The 19,433-nt window shown below is 43.6% G+C and overlaps 1 protein-coding gene across 12 annotated transcripts in view; it reads left to right on the top strand.

Moving 5' to 3' along the window:
- The window catches only part of LOC129859409 (uracil nucleotide/cysteinyl leukotriene receptor-like), a 281,933-nt gene that overhangs the window by 185,353 nt on the left and 77,147 nt on the right, over window positions 1-19,433 (top strand). For 9 of the 12 annotated variants that reach the window (XM_055929177.1, XM_055929175.1, XM_055929176.1 and 6 more), the window contains exon 2: window positions 4,235-4,542. In XM_055929177.1, the coding sequence (XP_055785152.1) occupies window positions 4,235-4,542 (308 nt within the window). Of the gene's footprint in view, window positions 1-4,234; window positions 4,543-12,354; window positions 12,548-19,433 lie in introns of those variants that run through there. The other 3 variants (XM_055929171.1, XM_055929186.1, XM_055929178.1) reach the window with 2 other exon arrangements.

Raw genomic sequence — 19,433 nt, 5'->3', positions numbered from 1 at the left:
CAACTACAGGAGGTGTTAGGCTGGTGGGATATCTTTCATTAGCTGTCCGGTGGCAGTGCGTTGCTGCTATGTTCCTAGCTACATTACACCCATTCACAGTGGTTAACTGGTCTTGAATCAAAGTGTATTGGTCACGTACACAGATTTGAAGGTGTTATAGCAGGTGCAGCGTTTTTTTTTTTTTTTGCAAATGCAATATAAATACACAAATAATCTAAAAATCTAAACAAGAAATCAAGAAATAACTATCTATGTAGATAGATTAGAGTGAGCATGTGTGAGAATCCAGATTATAAATACAGGTATGTGGATACCCCTTCAAATTACTTCAGCCACACCCGTTGCTGACAGGGTTATAGAATTGAGCACACAGCCATGCAATCTCCATGGACAAACATTGGCTGTAGAACGGCCTTACTGAAGAGCTCATTGACTTTCAACGTGGCACCGTCATAGGATGCCACCTTTCCAACAAGTCAGTTCGTCAAATTTCTGTCCTGCTAGAGTTGCCCCTGGAGCAGTGGAAAAGCGTTCTCTGGAGTGATGAATCACGCTCCACTATCTGGCAGTCCGACAGAAGAAATCTGGGTTTGGGGGATTCCAGGAGATCACTACCTGCCCCAATGCATAGTGCCAACTGTAAAGTTTGGTGGAGGAGGAATAATAGTCTGGGGCTTTTTTTCATGGTTCGGGCTAGGCCCATTAGTTCCAGTGAAACATGTGTCCACATAGTTTTGGTCATGTAGTGTATATTAGAGTGAGCATTTGTGATAATCCAGAATATAAATATCTGGTCTGTATACACATTATTTCATTTGGAAAAGAAAATGGTATGTTCAGTAGCAGGTATATTGAGCTACGTTGAGAATACAGTACATACATACACAGTGAGTAAACAACAATATATAAACAGAATATGAGGTGACCAAGGTTCAGGGCGAGTACTGCGCACTGGCTAGTGATGACTGTTTAACAGTCTGATGGCCTAGAGATAGAAGCTGTTTTTCAGTCTTGGTCTAGACAGAGTTTACTGTTAGTTGTGTAGGTGGAAATCTCCATGTGAATACGTTTCCTATTCATGTTGTCAGTTCACTATCTTTATCTGTTCACACTGGGTGACAGTGGTGTACAGACCAAAACACCATGTGATTGGGAACACTTCTGTGTGGGTGCAAAGCGGAGTGGACGTCACGTTGGAGTCACACCCATGTCATTTTTGTTTGGAGAGTTAGGACACATAAGACAGCAAGAATGGCACACGGTTGTTGGACACTTTTCACATGACTGCCACAGCTTGGAGATTGTAGACATTGTTGAGAGAGCTGGTATGAGTAAACCTTTCTCGTGCAGTCCCAACATTTCAAAACGTGTTGTCTTTTCAACGCCTACGTGATATGGCCCCATTGTAAAGCCTGAAGTATCTCCCGTCTCAAGTCTCTTTGAACAGATGTACAGAAAAGAATGGTTTTGCTTGTATTCACATTAAGCCGATCAAGCACCACTTTACAATGCTGTCTAAGAATTTCCTCATTGAAAAATGAAGGTCAAATTTTCCACTTAAAGGGCCAACCTGGGATTCAACAACACCTTGACTCTTTATTTCGTTGATGTACCAATCCCAGATTTCTCCTTTTAAACTGAAGCAGTGAAAACCATCTGTTGAAATGCCCACTTTATAATCTCCTCTGCTGTGCTTTGACCTAGAGAGAGACAAATCCTGAAATAACATCCCTAGCCATAGACAGACCCTTATTTTTCACCATTAGCCTTTGAAAGGTACACATTATGACTGTACCTGCCGTCTAGAGAAACAAGCCAACAGATCAGACCTGCTTTATTACTCTCTCCCTGTGTTTTCACACTCCACCGCTCGTCTCTTCCTCTCCCCCTCCTCACCTGTGCTTCATGCCCCAGCCCTACGCAGAACCAACAGCCTGGAAGAATTGCAGCTCGGGGTAAAAGAGTATGTGTCAGCACGCGGATCCATGGGATAGCTTTCAGTCTCACCGCAAGCCCCTGACTGTCAGAAGCGCACTGGATGCGTCCCAAATGGCATCCTATATAGTGCACTATAAAAAGTAGTGAAGTAGTATTCAAAAGTAGTGCACTAGAAAGGGTATATATATATATATATATATATATATATATATATATATATATATATATATATATATATATATATATATATATATATATATATATGGTACCATTTGGGACGCAACCCACTGCCCAGCCTGAGCCAAAAATTTTCCCCCATTGATTTGTAGTGTTTAGGCTCAGTCCCAGGGGATTGATTTATGACAAGATGAAAGACTGTTGAACGGAAGGAAATGCTTCTCATTCTCCCTTTAGTATCTTAAGATTGAAGATCATGTCGATATACTGTAATGGGAAGTTAAAAGTATAAATGAATTTGTTATAATGGAGTTGAATGGAGTTTCAATATTTGTTTTTCATTAGACATAGTTTCTGTTTTTGCTGTAATTTCATGTTGTATCAAAGTTGACAGTCGAGAGAATGATGTTATTCCAAGTCAAGATGGCTGCCGTGAATAAGTTATTAAAACATCCTAAAGGGTGTTAATGGAAGGAATGCCATTTCCTCCTGAAAACACTGACTTTGACGTTACGAATGGCTTTAGTCAGCGACTTCTGTTCACTGTGAGGATGCCATTTCCCAACCGTCTGTATATATAAACAGATTCTCTGGATAACGTTCTCTCTCTCTCCCAGACATATTTTGAACGTTTGCCCAGGCTTTTGAAAGTGAGGAGAGTTTAAAGTGAACAGCTGCTTCAGTTTAATGTTTTCATCACTGATGTTATTTTTGTCATATTCAATCTGAAGTTCCGATCACTGAGATAAACAATGTGTGATGAGGTGGGCTCTGCATCCTAAATGCCATCCTATTCCCTTTATAGTGCACTACTCTTGACCAGGGTAGTGCACTATCTAGGGAATAGGGTGCTATTTGGGACTAGTCTGCAGTACTGAATTGTTATAAGGATGCTTCCTATCCTGGAAAATCAATATCCCACTCTATGATTTGATGATGCTTCATGCAAAGGTGTTTTCCTTTGGCTAAATGTATAGAACATTCTCTCAGATAAATGAGTAGGTAACATCACAATGCCTCTCATGGTTTTCCTGGATGCCTACCACGCTACTATTTTTTGGGAACTATCATTCAGGAGAGAACTGATGCTCTTTTCAGTTGGAGAATCGGAAATAGAACTGAGTGTACCAAACGAGATCACTGCTCTCCCTTGTTTACGTCAATGCATGTCCGTTCAGGTTCATTTTGAAAGTATCGCCCGAGGGTTTACTTTAGGGGTACTTTTCCTTACAGTAAAAATACTAGAATCAGTCAAATAACCTGCACAATAGATAAATGACATCGGAGAATACCCAGTGATGTCATGGGGCAGAGTTTAAACTCGAATAGAGCACATCATCCAGTCCATGGTTTAGATACAGTAGGTGTGTAGGTTTTACCAAAGGCAGTAGGTTTATCGATTTAGCTCCAGTATCTCTGGCAAACCTGGGTTCAAATACTACTTCAAATATTTTATTTAGCGTTTACTTTAGCCTGCCTGGAGTGCCACATGGGTGGGGTTTGCCATTTTTAAACTATTCTATTGGTTCCATTGCCCCAGGCAAGCTCAATCAAGCCCGGATAAAGCATTTTACATGGTTTCAAATAGTATTTGAACCCAGGTCGGATCTGTAGATGCATTCTTTTATGTCTAGACTGCCATTTCATAATAGCCATAATGTCTCAATGGCTACAGTGGGATCATTTAGTAGTGTCCTGATAAAGTTTTTTACAGGTTGTGTGTATCTGCACCCATTCCCTTTTCCCTGGTCTCTTTCCCTTTTGGTTTGGAAAATGTCTTTATGATTATGTAGTAATTAAGTTAGAGCACGGAGCCTGGATCTTTCCCAGTCTGGCTGGTCCACTGGTGTTTGTGGTTAGGTCTCTGACTCAGACTATAGTTTTATAGTCATGTGTGCCTTCAAAGTTTGACTGTGCACCTAAGGACACACACACTGTGTTTTTCCTGTGTAGTAAATTCTTGGGCGGGCCATACATGTAAAAACGCCCACTACCCCGCCCACCGCCACACCCTCCACCTAAAGCCCCATTTTGTGCAAGGAAAAACCCTGCACACACACCAATGGAATAGTGATCCTGTACCTGTATATTCACCCACACCCTTTCCCTCTCTCTCCAGAGCAAACCAAAAGCAACCTAAAGGTGACCTCCCCTGAGGACTCTGAGCAGCTGAGCAGCAGGCAGGGTCCCCCGAATGGGACCCCCACCCGGGCCCAGGACCCCAAAGGCAACGGCAGCCGCACCGTCCCCCGCAGGCACACGTTAGGGGGGGCGCGCAGCTCACAAGAGATCCTGGCCATGCAGCCCTCAGACATGGACAAAAAGAGGGAAGCCTTCCTGGAGCACCTGAAGCAGAAGTACCCTCACCATGCCTCGGCCATCATGGGCCACCAGGAGAGGCTCAGGGAACAGGTTAGTGACGAACAGGTTAGTGACGGTGGACAACTTCATTACATATTTTTTTACTTACATGGTCTACTGGTTTGGGCTGGTCTAGTGGTTTGAATCCGACCTGCTGCTCTTCTAGCACACCCTCCCCTCCTACCTTTCCTGTCAGTCTTTCACTGTCCTTTCACCTTGGATGTGTTGTGTCATTTTTCTTATCCTTGAGACAGTGGACAACATGGCCTCTTCAAGCATCATGTCACAATATCATCATACTGTACAGTACCAGTCAAATGTTTGGACACACCTACTCATTCAAGGGTTTTTCTTTTACTATGTCCTACATTGTTGAATAATCGTGAAGACATCAAAACTATGAAATAACACATATGGAATCATGTAGTAACCAAAAAAGGGTTCAACAAATCCAAATATATTTTAGATTTGTAACGACGTTCCTCCTCCTCTCCATTTTCGGAAAAGGTGGAGTATTGAGGGAACCAAGGCGCAGCGAAGTTTGAACACATAATGATTTATTAAATAAACAAAATAGACAAAGACGAAAACGAACTATACTGGATATAACTAACAAAATAACAAAACGATGTAGACAGACCTGAACAAACGAACTTACATATACACGAAGCACGCTGACACAGGAACAGACTACATAAACCGAAACGAAACGAACAACCGAAACAATCCCGTATGGTGTAAGACATAACACAGACACAGGAGACAATCACCCACAAACAAACAGTGAGAATGCCCTACCTAAATATGACTCTTAATTAGAGGAAAACGCAAACCACCTGCCTCTAATCAAGAGCCATACCAGGCAAACCAAAACCAACATAGAAACAGATAACATAGACTGCCCACCCAAAACTAACGCCCTGACCAATTACACATACAAAAACAACATAAAACTGGTCAGGACCGTTACATAACCCCCCCTCAAGGTGCGAACTCCGGGCGCACCATCACAAAGTCCAGGGGAGGGTCTGGGTGGGCAGGTGACCACGGTGGTGGCTCCGGCTCTGGACGCTGTCCCCACACCACCATAGTCACTCCCCGTCTTCTTCTTCCCCTCCCAATGCCCACCCTAAAACTCACATCCCCTAAATAAACATCCAGCACCAGGAGAAGGGGCAGCACCGGGACAAAGGGCAGCACCGGGACAAGGGGCAGCACCGGGACAATGGACAGCACCGGGACAATGGACAGCACCGGGACAATGGACAGCACCGGGACAATGGACAGCACCGGGACAATGGACAGCACCGGGACAAGGGGCAGTACCGGGACAAGGGGCAGTACCGGGACAAGGGGCAGCACCAGGATAAGGGGCAGCACCAGGATAAGGGGCAGCACCGGGACAAGGGGCAACACCGGGACAAGGGGCAGGTCCCGGCTGATAAACTCTGGCAGATCCTGGCTGAGGGACTCTGGCAGGTCTATGCAGGCTGACAGCTCTCGACGCTCATGGCAGGCTGACGGCTCTCGACGCTCATGGCAGGCTGACGGCTCTCGACGCTCATGGCAGGCTGACGGCTCTCGACGCTCATGGCAGGCTGACGGCTCTCGACGCTCATGGCAGGCTGACGGCTCTCGACGCTCATGGCGCTCTGACGGCTCTCGACGCTCATGGCGCTCTGACGGCTCTGGCTGCTCATGGCTCTCTGACGGCTCTGGCTGCTCATGGCTCTCTGACGGCTCTGGCTGCTCATGGCTCTCTGACGGCTCTGGCTGCTCATGGCTCTCTGACGGCTCTGGCAGATCCTGTCTGGTTGGCGGCTCTGGCAGATCCTGTCTGGTTGGTGGCTCTGGCAGATCCTGTCTGGTTGGCGGCTCTGGCAGATCCTGTCTGGTTGGCGGCTCTGGCAGATCCTGTCTGGTTGGCGGCTCTGGCAGATCCTGTCTGGTTGGCGGCTCTGGCAGATCCTGTCTGGCTGACGGCTCTAGCGGCTCCTGTCTGGCTGACGGCTCTAGCGGCTCCTGTCTGGCGGATGGCTCTGTTGGCTCATGGCAGACGGGCGGCTTTGCAGGCTCATTGCAGACGGGCGGCTTTGCAGGCTCATGGCAGACGGATGGCTCAGACGGCGCTGGGGAGACGGATGGCTCAGATGGCGCTGGGGAGACGGATGGCTCAGATGGCGCTGGGGAGACGGATGGCTCAGATGGCGCTGGGGAGACGGATGGCTCAGATGGCGCTGGGGAGACGGATGGCTCAGATGGCGCTGGGGAGACAGATGGCTCTGGCCGGATACGATGCACTGTAGACCTGGTGCGTGGTGCCGGAACTGGAGGCACCGTGCTAATGACAAGCACCTTCCTACTAGTGCGGGGAGCAGGGACAGGGCACACTGTACTCTCAAAGCCTACTCTATCCCTGATGCGAGGTACCGGCACTGGTGACACCGGGCTGAGGACAAGCACATCAGGATTAGTAGGGGGAGAAGATACAGTGTGTTCAGGGCTCTGGAGACGCACTGGTAGCTTAGTGCGTGGGGCCGGAACTGGAGGCACCGGGCTAGATACACGCACTACAGGGAGAGTGCGTGGAGGAGGAACAGGGCTCAGGATACGCACTGGTAGCCTAGTGCGTAGTGTAGACACTGTAGGTACTAGGCTGGGGCGGGGAGGTGGTGCCGGAAATACCGGACCGTGGAGGCGTACTGGCACTCTTGAGCATTGAGCTTGCCCAACCTTACCTGGTTGAATACTCCCGGTTGCCCGACCAGTGCGGGGAGGTGGAATAACCCGCACCGGGCTATGTAGGCGAACCGGGGAAACCATGCGTAAGGCAGGTGCCATGTATGCCGGCCCGAGGAGACGCACTGGAGACCAGACGCGTTGAGCCGGCCTCATGACACCTGGCTCAATACCCAATCTAGCCCTACCAGTGCGGGGAGGTGGAATAACCCGCACTGGGCTATGCACTCGTACAGGAGACACCGTGCGCTCTACTGCGTAACACGGCGCCTGCCCGTACTCCCGCTCTCCACGGTAAGCCTGGGAAGTGGGCGCAGGTCTCCTACCTGCCCTTGGCCCACTACCTCCTAGCTCCCCCCCAAGAAATTTTTGGGGAATTACTTACGGGCTTTTTTGGCTTCCGTGCCAGACGCGTTCCCTCATAGCTCCGGTTCCTCTCCCCGGTAGCCTCTGCTCTCCTCAGTGCCTCCAGCTGTTCCCATGGGAGGCGATCCCTCCCAGCCAGGATCTCCTCCCAAGTGTAGCAACCCTTTCCGTCCAATACATCGTCCCATGTCCATTGCTCCTTCTTTTCCTGTCCCTTTCTCCTTTGACTCCGCTGCTTGGCTCTGGAGTGGTGGGTGATTCTGTAACGACGTTCCTCCTCCTCTCCATTTTCGGAAAAGGTGGAGTATTGAGGGAACCAAGGCGCAGCGAAGTTTGAACACATAATGATTTATTAAATAAACAAAATAGACAAAGACGAAAACGAACTATACTGGATATAACTAACAAAATAACAAAACGATGTAGACAGACCTGAACAAACGAACTTACATATACACGAAGCACGCTGACACAGGAACAGACTACATAAACCGAAACGAAACGAACAACCGAAACAATCCCGTATGGTGTAAGACATAACACAGACACAGGAGACAATCACCCACAAACAAACAGTGAGAATGCCCTACCTAAATATGACTCTTAATTAGAGGAAAACGCAAACCACCTGCCTCTAATCAAGAGCCATACCAGGCAAACCAAAACCAACATAGAAACAGATAACATAGACTGCCCACCCAAAACTAACGCCCTGACCAATTACACATACAAAAACAACATAAAACTGGTCAGGACCGTTACAAGATTCTTCAAAGTAGCCACCCTTTGCCTTGTTGACAGCTTTGCACACTCTTGGCATTCTCTCAACTAGCTTCACCTGGAATGCTTTTCCAACAGTCTTGAAGGAGTTCCCATATTTACTGGGGACTTGTTGGCTGCTTTTCCTTCACTCTGCGGTCCAACTCATCGCAACTTATCTCAATTTGGTTGAGGTTGGGTGATTGTGGAGGCCAGGTAATCTGATGCGGCACTCTATCACTCTTCTTCTTGGTCAAATAGCCCTTACACAGCCTGGAGGTGTATTGGGTCATTGTCCTGTTGAAAAACAAATGATAGTCCCACTAAGCACAAACCAGATGGGATGGTGTATCACTGCAGAATGCTGTGGTAGCCATGCTGGTTAAGTGTGCCTTGAATTCTAAATAAATCATTGCCATTGTCACCAACAAAGCACCATCACACCTCCTCCATGCTTTACGGTGGAACCACACATGCAGAGATCATACGTTCACCAACTGCGTCTCACAATGACACACAGTGGTTGGAACCAAAAATCTCTAATTTGGACTCAGACCAAAGGACAGATTTCCACCGGTCTAATGTCCATTGCTCGTGTTTCTTGGACCAAGCAAGTCTCTTCTTCTTATTGGTGTCTGTTAGTAGTGGTTTCTTTGCAGCAATTTGACCATGAAGGCCTGATTCACGCAGTCTCCTCTGAACAGTTGATGTTGAGGTGTGTCTGTTACTTAAACGTATCCTCTGCAGCAGAGGTAATTCTGCGTCTTCCTTTCCTGTGGCGGTCCTCATGAAAGCCAGTTTCATCAAATCAAATTGAAATCAAATCACATTTTATTTGTCACATGCGCCGAATCATAGCGCTTAATAGTTTTTGCGACTTCACTTGAAGAAACAAAGTTCTTTAAATGTTCCGGATTGACTGACCTTGATTTCTTAAAGTAATGATGGACTGTCATTTCTCTTTGCTTATTTGAGCTGTTCTTGCCATAATATGGATTTGGTATTTTACCAAATAAGGCTATATTCTGTATGCCACCCCTAGCTTGTCACAACACAACTGAGTGTATCAAACGCATTAAGAAGGAAAGAAATTCCACAAATGCACTTTTAAGAAGGCACACCTGTTAATTGAAATGCATTCCAGGTGACTACCCCATGAAGCTGGTTGAGAGAATGCCAAGAGTGTGCAAAGTTGTCATCAAGGCAAAGGGTGGCTACTTTGAAGAATCTCAAATATAAAATCTGTTTTGATTTGTTTAATACTTTTTTGGTTACTACATGATTCCATTCTACAATGTAGAAAATAGTACAAATAAAGATAAACCCTTGAATGTGTAGGTGTGCCCAAACTTTTGACTGGTGCTGCATATCTTCAGTCAACATCACAACATTCTTTTAAGTTTACAACTTCCCTGGTGTATGGGAGCTTGAATCACTCTACAACAATGTGAGATATTTCTCTGTGGGCTTTATTCACTCAACATACTGCTCTACTTTTGTCAAGGAATTTTGTAAAAATGTGACAGAAGGTTTCCAGGGTACTGGTACTGGCTTTTATAATCTGCCTCGTGAACCAGGTTTCCAGCCAACCTTTTAATGCGAGTAAAGTACATGTTGAATAAAAAATGTCAAGACAGGCCTGATGGAAACAGCAAATTTGTCGGTAAGCTTTCCAAATGTCAACACAACAAAATTTGGTAGGTGGAATCTTTTTGTGTCTGTAAAATGTATTACGCGAGAAATGGCGGTGGAAATGCATCTATGCTGAAATAGTGATATAATAACCATCATATCGAAGTAAACTTGGAGTCACACAATGATGTGTCATTCTCCCACTACAACTCAGGAAAACATACAGTTTAATAGGCTACAGATCCAAAAAGTTATGAATGATGAACTTCACAGGGCGGTGAAAGTGCACAGTGATGGCATTGATGCTCCTTTCCAATAAATGTTGAGGGTCTTATTCTGGTGACATGATGGTCGATGCTTGGCCGCCATTTGACAAATAAAAATAATATTGCTCTTATCCATAATAATGATCTCATCATGTAGGTAGCCTACACGCACTGTATCTGTGAGCTGTTGGCTAGAGGCAAGTGCCAAGACCAGAGTAAGCACATTTGCTATTTAACGCCACAGTTTTTGTAACAAAACTATTGGTAGAGTTGAGAATGCGATGAAAACACATTGAACTTTAGATTGTTGTTCGTTACTTTTTCGCTTAAGTTTTCATGTAACTTTTATGTGTACCATGTCATCACACACTGCTTTTTATCCGCAATAAGTCAGTTTGGTGGAACATACCACTGGTGAGAAAATTTGCATATTTTCTTTATGCAGATTTGAGAATATTTGCATGAAAATCTTGCACCAATTGGATGGAAACCTAGCTAGTGGCTTACACCTTTAACTCTAATCTGATACAATATTTCACTTTATAATCATGTAGATGGCTGCACCACCAGTGACATTGCTGAAGAATCAGCTTTCGTTATAGTAGGGCAAGGGTAGCCTATAAGGGTTTGTTCTTTAATCAGACTAAATGGAAAACAAGCAATTGTTATAGGAAAATAACTTAAATACGTGTCACTGGATCATCTCATCTCTTGTTCCGTGATGGGCATATAGCCTACATGATGTTTTTTTTTACTCACATCCAAAATAATAACAGGAGCTGGTTAATAATGTACAATAGCCTACATACATTGATAAAAATGGAATGTCCGTTCACTGTTTTGCTGCTCCCAAATTTGATCTTTTAATAATGATTAAGTTAATTTTATTTTATTGCAGGATAAAAAAAAAACAGCCTTCCTTGAGAGGAGGGAAGGGTATGCTTGATTTTTTAATCAAAAGAAACGAAATGTGGAAAAAATATACGTTTTTTAATGTTTCTAAATACGAGGTTCACAGGCATAAAAATCACATAGAGCCCCCGGAGTGTTAAGTAATTTGGTATTTTTCTTATTTGGTTCAGGTGACAGTCCAATTGCAAAACTATTTCTCCCTATTTTGCCATAGGTTAAAATCCATTCCATAAATCAAGTTGTCACATTTTTCTCTCCTTAGACTGCTCCGAGATTATATGTTTTTTTTATTTTGTCTGGGGCAGAAAATGTAAACATTAGGCTCCTTTTCATTGAGGTGAATTTGATCTGGACACACAGGGCCGGTTTCCCGGACACAGATTAAAGCAAGTCTTGGACTAAGAACCATTGTCAATGGAAAATCTCAATTTAAATAGCTTTTTAGTACAGGACTAAGATTTTCACAATCTAGCCACCACTAGCTGCTTATCACATTGGCCATTCCTTAATAATAATGACCAATAAATAACCATTGATTCATCATAAGAATCCTTTCTTTACACACACAGTAAGAGCAGTGTGATTTAAGTATAGAGTAAAGGTTGTTAAAGTGAGACTGCATCCCAAATGACACCCTATTCCCTATATATAGTTCACTACTTTTGACCAGAGACGGCTCTTTTGACCAGAGCCTGGTCAAAAGTAGTGCACTACAAAAGGAATAGGGTACCATTTGGGACACAGCCTGAGAGTCCTTAGACAATGAAGAATGTTGGTTGCTGTGTCACCCTTAGGGCAACCAGGGCAGGGAGGAGAAGGTATGGGGGAAGGAGCAGTAGAATCTCAGACCTTTGGTTCACCTGGCCTCTGTTTGTGTTTGCGTTGGTTCAGAGGAGACAAAAGGGAGTGGTCACCTGGTTTCGTAGCCAAAACAATAGAGCTGGGGACAAAGACATTAGGGTATAGTGGCTGTGTGTGTGTGTGTGGTGGGGGGGTCAGAGAGAGAAAGAGAGAAAACTAATAGCCTAATACCTATTTCTGCAACATAGTTGCCTATAGGCTATGTATGTATATATTGCCTGTATTTGAACTTAAAATAGGAAAGCGAAAATGTGTTGTCTGAGATATTGGTAGTCATACAGGTAAGTTCCGTTTTGAAATGGGTGGAGTTTAAGTTGCTATGGAGACTCATGATGTCACTGCTTGAGGGGCTCCGTTTTCATTTAGGTGTCTTTTGGAGTGGAAGGGTGAATGCCAGAACGCAAGAACTCACGCAAGAAAAAATAGTATTGTCCGAAGGCATGGCTCTTAGCCACTTATCTGAATTCTGCATGGAAATACAAATAATCACATTCTGACAAAGGCACGAGTAAACTTTCTCCGCAGTTTGATCAAAGGTAGGCTATTGTACAGTAGGTTATTCATTCTCTTTCATATGTTTTGTATGCATTTTCGAGTTCTTAGATCAGTTCGAACATGCATGTTATTCTTATTGAAACTTCCATTGTATGCGATTGCGATAGAATAGATGCATGAGCTCATTTTGCAATAGTTAGTTACATGATGATGTTATTTGATTTGAACCGCTGTGCATACGTGAATCCGGACAAGCAATGGAGGGCTATCAGGTGCTCCAACGGGGGCGGCATCGGATGCTGAAAAAGTTGGCGCTTCAGTTTAGTAACAAAGCAATAACATGCTACGGTAGTCATGTTGTTCTGCATTGGTGTTTCCCAACACCTTCATAATAACATCAAGAGAAGTTAGAGGGTCATAATTCGGGCTGATATTGAACTGGTATCAGTAAAGGCGCGCGAGTTGTACCGAGGTAAAATAAGTTTTATATTGGATATTCGGTTTTCTCCGTCAATAGCTATTGAACCAATGACGTATATAAACCCCGGATTGCTGATGCTATGTATTGGCCATTGAGAGACTTTGAAGCCACCTGTTGGCCATATTGGCTCTCCCTAGTTCGAGCAATCCTCCATTAGAATGAAGGGAATTTGTTGATGTAGTGAGGACAGCAACATTATTACTCTCCAAAAAAATACTTGAAAGAAAATGTTGTATATTTTAATGTTATTTTCTTTATGTTTAGCTCACGTTATATCAATTTTAAAGTATGCATTAAGGTGTCTGTAATAGAATAAATGTATCAGAAACTAAACTAAATGATTTTCTATAACTTCCTAAATATTTTTTACAAGTGAGGAGGAGTGCCAAGATTGATGCGCGGTGGTTCCAATACAGCGCCCCTTGTCAGTCATCCATTGAACCAAGCATGCCATGACTACGAGCATGTTCAATTCTAAACCCCACACAAAAAAAGCTGTAAAGCAAACGTATTTGTTTACATTTTGTTTATAAAATACTTTTTCTGCTAACCGATCCCTCTGTATAAATTTTAGTTTTTAATCCTGGTGCTGCGTTCCTGTGAGTTAATGTGCGGCGGCTAATTGTAAAACTAATAGGCTATGTGTTTGTAGATGAAAACTACAGCAGCCAAGGTGATAATGGCTGGGGTCATTTTTGCTTGTTTTTGCTGTTCTCCAAATAGCATTAATCCCAGATTTTAATCCCCGGATTTGGATTTCAATCTTCAATAGTCCTTAAACCAAGCTTGCCATCACTATGATAATTATATATTCTGCATCAAGGGTGGATAGAGAACAGTCCACATCTATTATTACACATTTTTTAAATATCGTTTTCATAATCACGGCACACTTGTTTAAGACCTATTGAAGATTGAGCACCCCCCCCCCCCCCTCAAAAAGGGAAAAAAATCCTAAATAGGAAATGTGTGTATTGTTCTCCATCCCTCCCTGATTCAGAATATAACATTTTCATAGTAATGGCACGCTTAGTTGAAAAGCTATTGCTGAGAGAAGACCGAATATCCAATATTAAACTAACTTCACCTTGGTGCAAATTCTAGGATATTTCATAATCTCTCTATATTCTTCTTTTTAAACCTCTATTCTGAATTACACGTTTGAACAATGTGCATTTCAGTGGCTGTTTTGATTCAAATATTTCCTGACCTGTCGAATATCTAGGGCTATCTTTATCGCGTTTGCAACAGAACCTTGCTCATCTCCATGTGTAGCCTACATTTGTGGACTCTTGTTGAATTTGGATGTCACACCATTGCAATATTTATTCTGCAAAAAAAATCTTGAGGTTGTGCAACTGTCAAATTGATTCGGTAGGCTACAGCTTTGACATGTCAACAAATGTGTGTGGTGCGCTTGTTTCTACTTACTAGTATTTCAGTTTATACTGAATCACTGGTGTTACATGATCCGAAATGTAAACAGGACGGCGCAATAAGGAAGACACTTTGCTTTGTCTCCCAGAGTTGTAGTGCATTACTTGTTACGTTTGCAAGGAACTGTTGTGGGTCATTCCGGGGTCGTGGTTCATTTGTTCTTTACCGTATGGAGCTTTTGGAGCACAAAGTCTTGTTTCTAGCGTCGCTTGTCTCACAGAGTTTTCTCATGGATGGAGTTCAAAGTCAATATATGCTAATGAGCAAATGGGAAGATCTGGTTTGAAGAGTGGTGTGGGTGGCTTGTTGTTATGGAAGATGAGGCAAGATGTTTTTTTGCCAGCAATTAGGCCTACTGTTAAAGGTTTGAAACAGGTGCTACTAAAGAAGACACTGAAGGATTGGCTTATTAGTCGTACACACAACTTTGTTATTTCATTTTTTTTTTTACACTATAAGGTTCTATCTTTATTTTTGTCTAAATGTAGTTATTGACAAAGCCTAGTTAGGTTCATTGATCTTTACCTATATACACCAATTCGTGTTAAGTTCAAATGAATACAAGGTAAAAAAAAATAGCTGACACCATTCAAACCAATGAGGGTTCGGCACTTTAAAGCCAATTATCTCAGAATCATCTTTTTGCAGATAGAACTTTATTGTCCCAAGCTCTCAAGCCAAAATTGAGCTAACCATGGCCGAATATCACCTAAAATATAAACACACGTCAAGGAACTTACAAATGAGGTTTGATTTTGTCAACAACGTGGACTGAACCCTCTCACCTGTCAACTATCACGTCAATAACTCTAGCCCACCGTTATTGTTGTTGTGATTAGCAGTGCAGACTAGAAGAAGCCCTAGGCACCAAGGCCATCCTCTCCCACGCTACTGTTTTCACACCGTCTTCCAGTCACTGGCCCTATCAAAACAGGAAGAACAACAACAGTGGCAGCAGTGCTAGATAGCAGCCACTTTGTAATCTCACTTTTGTAATCTCACTTTGAGTTGAGGTTTCACAGGGCTTTATTCAAGGTTAAACAGAGGTCGGGGAAGATGATATCTCTCTGTGCACAGTGGAAGTGGATGACTCCATACCGAATGACTCACGCTCTTTTACAATTTCCACCCCCCAAGTCTCTCTTTCTCTCACTCCCTGATCCCTCAACCCGTAACAAAACCAGCGACGTTTCATTTCCTTCTCTACTAATCATGCCTGTAAAGACCTGGATCACCCAAGGGAGATGAGATAGCTGCCCATGGCCCCGTCCTCTCTGCTGGGTATTGGATGAGCACGCACTGGAGCGCTTGATTGATCAAACCTCCTCTCCTCTCCCCTCCCACACACTCGCATGCACACACACACACATGGACACACACACACACCTTCCACGAGGGAGCTGAGCTGTGCCATGGCTTGCCTGGTCCTCAGTGTGAGGGATTACAGCCGCCATGTTAGGACAGCTATCTGCAGCTATGTGTACAGCCAGGCCACTTTACTCTACCTGATACATTGGATGGTTCAGGCAGTTGCAGGGTGAACACAGTTGCAGAGTGGACACAAAATTACTTGCACACAGTTGCAGGGTAGACACAATTGCAGGGTGGACACAAAATGACTTTTAAGGGTCTATCAAAGTCCAAAACGTGTATGCGTACGCACAGCAGTGTTCTAGAATATTGGACCGTTGGCTTTCGTTCGTACCTTTCGAATTCTCAGCGCAGCTTAAGCAATTTCTCCAACCTTCACGCCATTCAAGTGAATAGAAGACGCGGAAGACGTTGGCTGGGAATTTTGGGGAGGAGCGGACGGTGTTCTCAGAGCCTTGTAGCTATGTTACCATGGGCCGCCGTACTATCGCGGAATAATGCTTTAGACACAGTTGCGGGGGGACACATTACAGGGTGGACACAAAATGACTTGGACACAGTTGCATGGTGAACTAATTGGGAAGTAAGCCTCTCTATTCCTTACGGATTGTGTTTTTAGTGGCAAAATGAACACTGTGGACAGCCTCTTGGTAATCAACGTCTAGGCCTACTGGAGTAGCCAATGACATGTAATTACCATAATATAATACAAAAGTATTTGACAAAGTGAAATGCTGAAGAAAATACATATATTGAGAATTACACACCATAAAGCAGTTCATTGAGCTGTACATTTAAATAAAAAAACAGTGAAGAGAAGACTGGAAAGTTAGAAGAGCGAGTCTGAAGGGCATGGGTTGGATTCAAACCCATGTCAACTCTGGTATACACTGGGTACCAAACATTAGGGACACCTTACTAATATTGAGTTGCACCCCCTTCTGAACAGCCTCAATTCGACGGGGCGCGGAAGATGGAAGACGTCGAAAGCGTTCCACGGGGATGCTGGCCCACACTGACTCCAATGCTTCCAACAGTTGTGTCGCTGGATGTCCTTTGGGTGGTGGACCATTCTTGAAACATGGGGAAACTGTTGAGCGTGAAACACCCAGCAGAGTTGCAGTTATGACACAAACCGGTGTGCCTGGCACCTACTACTATACCCCGTTCAAAGGCACTTAAAAATGTTGCCTTGCCCACTCACCCTCTGAATGACACACCTAGAAAATTCATGTCTCAATTATCTCTTAAAAATCCTTCTTTAACCGGTCTCCTCCCCTTCATCTACACTGATTGAAGTGGATTTAACAAGTGACATCAATAAAGGATTATAGCTTTCACCTGGATTCACCTGGTCAGTGTATGTCATGGAAAGAGCAGGTGCTATTTGAGCAATATGGCACGAGGGGGTGTGGTATATGGCCAATATACCACGGCTAAGGGCTGTTCTCATGCACGACACAACGTGGAGTTCCTGGATACAGCCCGTAGCCATGGTTTATTGGCCATATACCACGAACACCCGACGTGCTTTATTGCTATTATAAACTGGTTACCAAAGTTATTAGAGCATTAAAAATAAATGTTATGTCATACCCGTGGTATACAGTCTGATATAACGTACCACTGCTGTCAGCCAATCAGCATTCAGGACTCGAACCACCCAGTTTATAATAATGTTTTGTATACTTAGTGTATGTGTGCTAGGGTATGTGGCACTAACCGCTAGATCACACGGGACACAGGCTGTACATTGTCTTTGGAAGCTCCATGGTTTATCAGCTGTCACGTTCAGAATCACAATCCATAAAACTCATTGAGTGACTCATATCAGCAGATCAAGTACAGTTGAAGTCGGAAGTTTACATACACTTAGGTTGGAGTCTTTAAAACTCGTTTGACAACCACGCCACACGTTTCTTGTTAACAAACAATAGTTCTGGCAAGTTGGTTAGGACATCTACTTTGTGCATGACACAAGACATTTTTCAAACAAATGTTTACAGACAGATTATTTAACTTATAATTCACTGTATCACAATTTCAGTGGGTCAGAAGTTTACATACACTAAGTTGACTGTGCCTTTAAACAGCTTGGAAAATTCCAGAAAATGATGTCATGGCTTTCGAAGCTTCTGATAGGCTAATTGGTATCATTTGAGTCAATTGGATGTGTACCTGTGGATGTATTTCAAGGCCTACCTTCAAACTCAGTGCCTTTTTTTCTTGATATCATGGGAAAATCAAAAGAAATCAGCCAAGTATCTATATCCACTGTAAAACGAGTCCTTTATTAACATAACCTGAAAGGCCGCTCAGCAAGGAAGAAGCCACTGCTCCAAAACAGTCATAAACAAGCCAGACTACGGTTTGCAACTGCACATGGGGACATGTCCTCTGGTCTGATGAAACAAAAATAGCACTAATGGCCATAATGACCATCGTTATGTTTGGAGGAAAAGGGGGATGCTTGCAAGCCGAAGAACACCATGTTGTGGGGAGCTTTGCTGCAGCAGGGACTGGTGCGCTTCACAAAACAGATGGCATCATGAGGAGGAAAATTATGTGGATATATTGAAGCAACATCAGTCAGGAAGTTAAAGCTTGGTTGCAAATGGGCCTTCCAAATGGATAATGACCCCAAGCATACTTCCAAAGTTGTGGCAAAATGGCTTAAGGACAACAAAGTCAAGGTATTGGAGTGGCCATCACAAAGCCCTGACCTCAATCCTATAGAAGATTTGTGGGCAGAACTGAAAAAGCGTGTGCAAGCAAGGAGGCCTACAAACCTGACTCAATTACACCAGCTCTGTCAGGAGGAATGGGCCAAAATTCACCCAACTTATTGTGAGAAGCTTGTGGAAGGCTACCTGAAACATTTGACCCAAGTTAAACAATTTAAAGGCAATGCTACCAAATACTAATTGAGTTTACGTAAACTTCTGACTCACTTGGAATGTGATGAAAGAAATAAAAGCTGAAAGAAATAATTATCTCTACTATTATTCTGACATTTCACATTCTTAAAATAAAGTGGTGATCCTAACTGACCTAAGACAGGGAATTTTTACTAGGATTAAATGTCAGGAATTGTGACAAACTGAGTTTAAATGTATTTGGCTAAGGTGTAAGGCTAAGGTGCTTCAACTGTATATCTTCTCCCTTCCGTCTGAGAATTTATTCAATGTTTGCAACATTTGTCCGATCCCTTGCATACCTCTCTCCCCAGGATGGTGGCCCAGCTACTCTGTTATTCCTTAACACCAAGGTCAGCTAGATAACAGTGGCACAGGGAGAAGCAACTCTCCCTCTCTGGCTGGAATTTGAGATCATCCACGGAGAGAGAGAAATACTGTCTCTGAACACATGCAGGAAAAAAGTTCCAGTGTGATTCATTTGATTTATTAATTCTTATTGTCAGAGTTGATAGTACTATATTACTATAGTTCTGTATTATATGTTAAATAACCTGAGGTGGTGTGGTGTAATGGTTTGGATTCTAGACCACTTCAAGAAGTCTTACACGATTGCAAGTCTACTATGCCGTTCTGCTATGTGCATTGTGATACTGAAATTATTATTAGAAGACGTTAAGTAAACATCGATGAATATGTCGATGGACTGTTTAAAAGGAATCA

Source organism: Salvelinus fontinalis, chromosome 7, assembly GCF_029448725.1.
Source record: "Salvelinus fontinalis isolate EN_2023a chromosome 7, ASM2944872v1, whole genome shotgun sequence".
Lineage (NCBI taxonomy): Eukaryota > Metazoa > Chordata > Actinopteri > Salmoniformes > Salmonidae > Salvelinus > Salvelinus fontinalis.
This window is presented reverse-complemented; position numbering and strand designations above follow the sequence as displayed.